At 40.8% G+C, this 4903-nt stretch overlaps 1 protein-coding gene across 1 annotated transcript; it reads right to left on the reverse strand.

Annotated features, from left to right (window-relative positions):
- Positions 1-1819: 1819 nt before the first annotated feature.
- Positions 1820-4529, reverse strand: LOC113027248 (olfactomedin-4-like). The gene is made up of 7 exons (XM_026176869.2): positions 4377-4529; positions 4131-4253; positions 3844-4062; positions 3594-3747; positions 3249-3476; positions 2533-2701; positions 1820-2453 (listed from the first exon to the last, which is right to left on the reverse strand). Exons 1-7 carry the CDS (start codon positions 4428-4430, stop codon positions 2018-2020), a joined length of 1383 nt encoding a protein of 460 aa, XP_026032654.2. The 5' UTR covers positions 4431-4529; the 3' UTR covers positions 1820-2017.
- Positions 4530-4903: the final 374 nt, after the last annotated feature.

Below are 4903 nucleotides of genomic sequence, written 5' to 3' on the forward strand. Positions count from 1 at the left end.
GAATGAATAGGACCATAAAAAATCGCCTGACTAAAGCAATGATAGAAACAGGAATGACCTGGGTCAAATTACTTCCTCAAGTCCTCTGTAAAATTAGAATGACTCCATCCGCAGCAACCAAATTATCTCCATTTGAAATAATCATGGGAAGACCGTTTCCAACACCATGGTCAGCTTCCAGAGGGGCACCGCTATTGGAAGGGGACATAGACACTGCATTGTCCGACTATGTTCACAATCTGGTAGAAACACTGAATAATAACTATCAGAAAGTTTGTCTCTCTCAGCCTCTCCCCTCCACAGCTCCAACTCATCAGTGGAGGCCAGGAGACGCGGTGTTGGTGAAGTTGCTAAAACCAAGGACACTCGGGGAGGCCGCGTTTTCCAGCCCCCAGACTGTACTGGCAGTGACGAGAACCAGCATCCTCACAGACGGACAACCTCAGTGGATTCATGCCAGCAGGGTTAAGACCAGCCCAACCAGACCATCTCAGGCGTCGGATCAAGCAGACGACGTCTCCGGCGAGCCAGCGCCCGGATCTAATACACCTACACACACGCAATCACTGATTAACACACAACGCCTGAAAGAGCCACAACAAGGTACTCGAACATCCAGCAGGAACAGAAAGCCGAGAGTACCACATGATGTCTAATCTGATAAAGCTAGACTCATTCCATCCTGATAATGGAGAAAATGAAATGCCCATTGTCATCATACAGCGCTTATTCTATGTCTCTCGAACCTGGGACCAGGCCAGGAGACGACTGAAGAACTGTGTTTTTTCTTATATATTTAGGTTATTTCACATTTATGATTTGTCTTTATATTATGTTATTACATTCTGTCTTTATACTATGTTATCATTTCATGATAAAAGGAGGGAACTGTTGTGATATTTTGATACCATGGTAGCATTTACAGGATATTGTTTTATAGTGATATTATACAGGAAAACTGTTACTCAATAAGGCCCATTTACTAGTTGTTTTTCTCTTTCTCTGTAACCTAAGAATTAATGTGTAAGAATCACAGGATGGTACCTCAAGGTTGAAAACACCACAGAGATCACTTTCTTACTCCCATCCTCCCTTCCTTATCTCTTAGAAAGGAGCTTGTTAAAGGCCAGGTGGTTCGTTTCAGAATTCACTAATGAAAGAACTCTGTATTCTATGTCTAGGAGTGTATTTTGCTGGGATAATCATAAATTGTAGCTGAACTGATAAACTACACAAAGGATACTTCTTTGCTCACAAGGCAGGAAGACGTTCCCTTATTTGGTCTGTACCGGTTTGAACTGAGAATCTGTTGACACACGAACCTTTTTCCTCTATATATACTGTTGTAAGATGAATAAACCTTTGAGTTGATTTTGGGAAAGCAACCCGTACAGTTTCTGTGTCGTTTTGTTCTCCCAGTTGCTCCCGACGTCGTAACTAACACGCTGAATGGCATATTTGACTGTTACTTGAGAATATTTCTTTGAGTTCTATAGGTTATGGACAATCTCTGCTGATAGGTGCTCACGCCTCGGAGGAAACCCGATCCACAGACGGAGATTTCTTTCAGTAAATACGTTGTACTAACAAGTTGACAATCTGTTTGAATTTAATTTACTTATGTAGATAACTGCTACTCTAATGTCACTGCAAGGATTTCTCCACAAATCTCAAAACAACAATCTTGTGACTTTTATGAGAATATGACATTTGTATGTTTACATAAAAAAAGATATAATAACATAGTTAGACTGACTCTGAACATTAAAACCACTACACTGGAAATTATTGATTTTATTAAATAAAGAGAGTACAAGGCAAAGATGAACCTTTTATTTGCACTGGTTGAATTAGCTTAATGGAGAAATACATTGTTTATGAAATGTGATGCATTAAACATGAAACATCTTGAGGAAAAACGGTGTTGGCTATACCATGTTTTACTCGAGCACCTATTTGAATTTCAGACTTTTATAGAAATCAATCAATTTTGCAGAAATGAAACAACAACATCAATTTACCCAAACAACACCTTGTAGGAAACCATGTTGGAGTCACAGTAAGCATGCAGCATCTGGTCCACAGGGCTGTAATTTAGGCTTTGAATGTTGGGAGACATTTTGTTCATGAAGATGCCAATGTTGAACTTCTCCTGTCCCGTCACGGTGTTGAATGAGTAAAAGATCTCCTCGACCTCCCTGTTAATGTAACGTGTCGCATAGAGAACGCCACACGCTATGAAGGTGTTGGTCACTGACTGTTTGTAGACTGAAGTGCGCCAGGTCTTTCCAAGCACTGGTGTTTCACCCTCCTCTAGCTTGGAGAGAACCAAGTTGCCAAAGTCCTGAGTGGTGGTGTAGACCACCCAGACACCAGACTCATCTGTTGCCAGGTCCAGGTCAGTGTATGGGTAGCATTCCTCAAGATGGCAGAAGTTACCTTTTGAGTTGTACCTGGTTAACAGAGGATAGCAGTGAAAGTTTCTGTCATAGTTATTCAGCATTTCATCCAGTAATGAGGTCCAAGACAAACCTGGTGCCTTTTGGTAGTTGTAAGGTTGTGACACTTTTAGTGGTGAGATTGAATCGACAAACATAATCTTGGTTGTAACAGTTGTAGTACAAAGCCCCTCCATACAGAACATTATTTGGACCCTGGATAGTGTTGGTAGTTGGGTTTGAGGAGTGGATCTGGACGTTACCTGAAGATGAAAAAGAAGGAATAAACATATGTTAATAGTTTAAAACTATAATTTGCTTCACAAAAATGTATCAGTAATTAAGACAAACTGCAAAACATTGTTCTTAAGAACTATGGCAGGTGAGTATTATTTAGTAAAAACACTCCAGGATAACATGGGCTGGGAACCAATGCAGAACTGTCTATGCACCTGTACAGGACCAGCACTGGAACAAGGGCTGCTTGTTGAAAACACGTAATACTGATACTTGGTATCAGTATAACTTGCTACCAAATGTTAAAGCCACTTTTATAAAGGGTTGCATAACTCGATTTTAGGTACAGTTAGGTAGTTACCTAACAAACTCACTGTACATGGTCCTTTCCAAACACCTTCAGTAACCCAAAGTACAGCAAACCTCTAGGGTTAATTATTTCATCTTTGAAAATTCAAACAATGTAATAAGCTACTTTATTACCAACTTCAGAGTGATCCCAGTAAAAACAGTAAGGGTTTTTTTGCATTATGTGGGAGGGAAAAAAACAACAAGAAGAGAGGAGTTCCTTACCTGGGACGCTCACTCCAATGATGAGAGAACTCAGACTGCTGTAAAAACGAACATAGTTGGAGTATCTGTTACTCGAAGTCATCATCACCAGCCAGTACCAGCTCTCTTTGCCTTCCTCTGGTCTGGGATCACGACCCCAGGCTCCGTAAGCGTACGAGCCAGGATATTCTCCTGCTGTGTAGACCCTTGGTCCAGTGACATTCAGAAGCCGGCTGCGTTGACAGGTACCTGATGGGATAAAAATAAAAAGGATTATTAACTGCTCCAATCCCCTAAGAACAGACTCCCACTGCCACCAGAAGAGAAATAAACAAACAAACACATAAAAAAAAAGAACAAACTCACCCTGTGGGGGCTCGGTGGGTGTGACGGTAGTGTTCATTTTTTTGTTGCACTTGAATAGATCTGCCTTCAGAGCAGAGTTGACTTGTTGTCCCTTTATCACCTGCATGGTGTCGAACTTCTCCAGCTCTTGCATCTCTGCTTTAAAGTTCCCCAGCTGAGACAAATTTTGATTGTTTACAAGATCGTAAACAGAGTGAGGGACAAAGATACAGTGATGTCAGTGTTTTGCAGCATGTGGTTGTGAATCTACCTGTTCAGTGGCGTTAGCAGTGAGGATCTGGTGTTGCTGGGTGGTGCTGTTGAGCTTGTCAATCAGCTGCTTGATCTCAGTCATTTCATTCTCTATAACATACAAGCTGAGAACTCCATACAGCTCTCCGTCATCCTCCTTCTCAAGGATCAGCACGTCTTTGTTCAGCTGGGAAAGACGACGCTCCAACCCCAGCAGCAGACTCTCCAGCTCCACAGTCTGCAGAGGCAGCAGTGATTAAGCAGGAATGGAGACACACAGCATGAGAGCTTTAAAAGACTAGTTACCTTCTGCGGGGTGATGTTGCTGTTGCAGTCTGATACGTTGGTTTCAACTATCCTGAGTTTTTCATGAGGGAATGCCTTCTCTGAGTTATTCAGCTCGCATGCACACTTTTCTCGTGGAGGAGCCTGAAATTTAAATGTATTTTCAAGTGAAATAAGCAGAACATCACATTTAGTGGTATTTGGTATTTGTCGCTTTATTCAAAATGGATATTTACCCATTGAAATGAAGTCTTCAGTATTTCTTACCTGCTGGGTGAATGTGAGCAGAGCACACAGTGGAATAATCACGTACAGCTTCATGGTGAATCAGAGAGCAGAGCTGAACAAAACTCTCTCTAAAGTGTTTGATTGTGGCACTGGGACTGCAGCAGCACCCTCTAATTTGCGAACACTCCCATTATCCTGTGGATGTGAGAAATTGGATGTGGGTGTGTTTTTGGTTATGTATCACTTTGTTTTCTCTATTTTCTGATTTGGATTACAGCAACACTGAGAATTTGCACCCAATCATGGGAAATGACAGTAAAAGCATCTTCGGCTGTACAAAATAAATATCTCACATTTAATAAAGTACCAAATAAGAATTAAAGTACTGAAACCTAAAACTCTGTTAAAAAAAAATCTGGAACACAGACTTCTGTCACTGTTTTTACAATTTTTTAAACTACAAACTCTTTTTAAAAGAAATGTTTTCTCTCTTTTTTTTTTTAATTATTTCAACTCATCAGCACTAGCAGTTGGAGGGCATGCACATTTTATCATATATCAATTTA

This window comes from Astatotilapia calliptera, chromosome 7 (assembly GCF_964374335.1).
Source record: "Astatotilapia calliptera chromosome 7, fAstCal68.1, whole genome shotgun sequence".
Taxonomy (NCBI): Eukaryota; Metazoa; Chordata; class Actinopteri; order Cichliformes; family Cichlidae; genus Astatotilapia; species Astatotilapia calliptera.

Bases quoted from the DNA above. Each gene is read 5' to 3' on its own strand.
- LOC113027248 (XM_026176869.2), bottom strand. From the start codon at position 4,430: ATGAAGCTGTACGTGATTATTCCACTGTGTGCTCTGCTCACATTCACC. The intron at 4,254-4,376 runs GTAAGAAATACT...TTTAAATTTCAG, and splicing joins TGCTCACATTCACCCAGCAG to GCTCCTCCACGAGAAAAGTG. The intron at 2,702-3,248 runs GTAAGGAACTCC...TTTCATCTTCAG, and splicing joins CATTGGAGTGAGCGTCCCAG to GTAACGTCCAGATCCACTCC.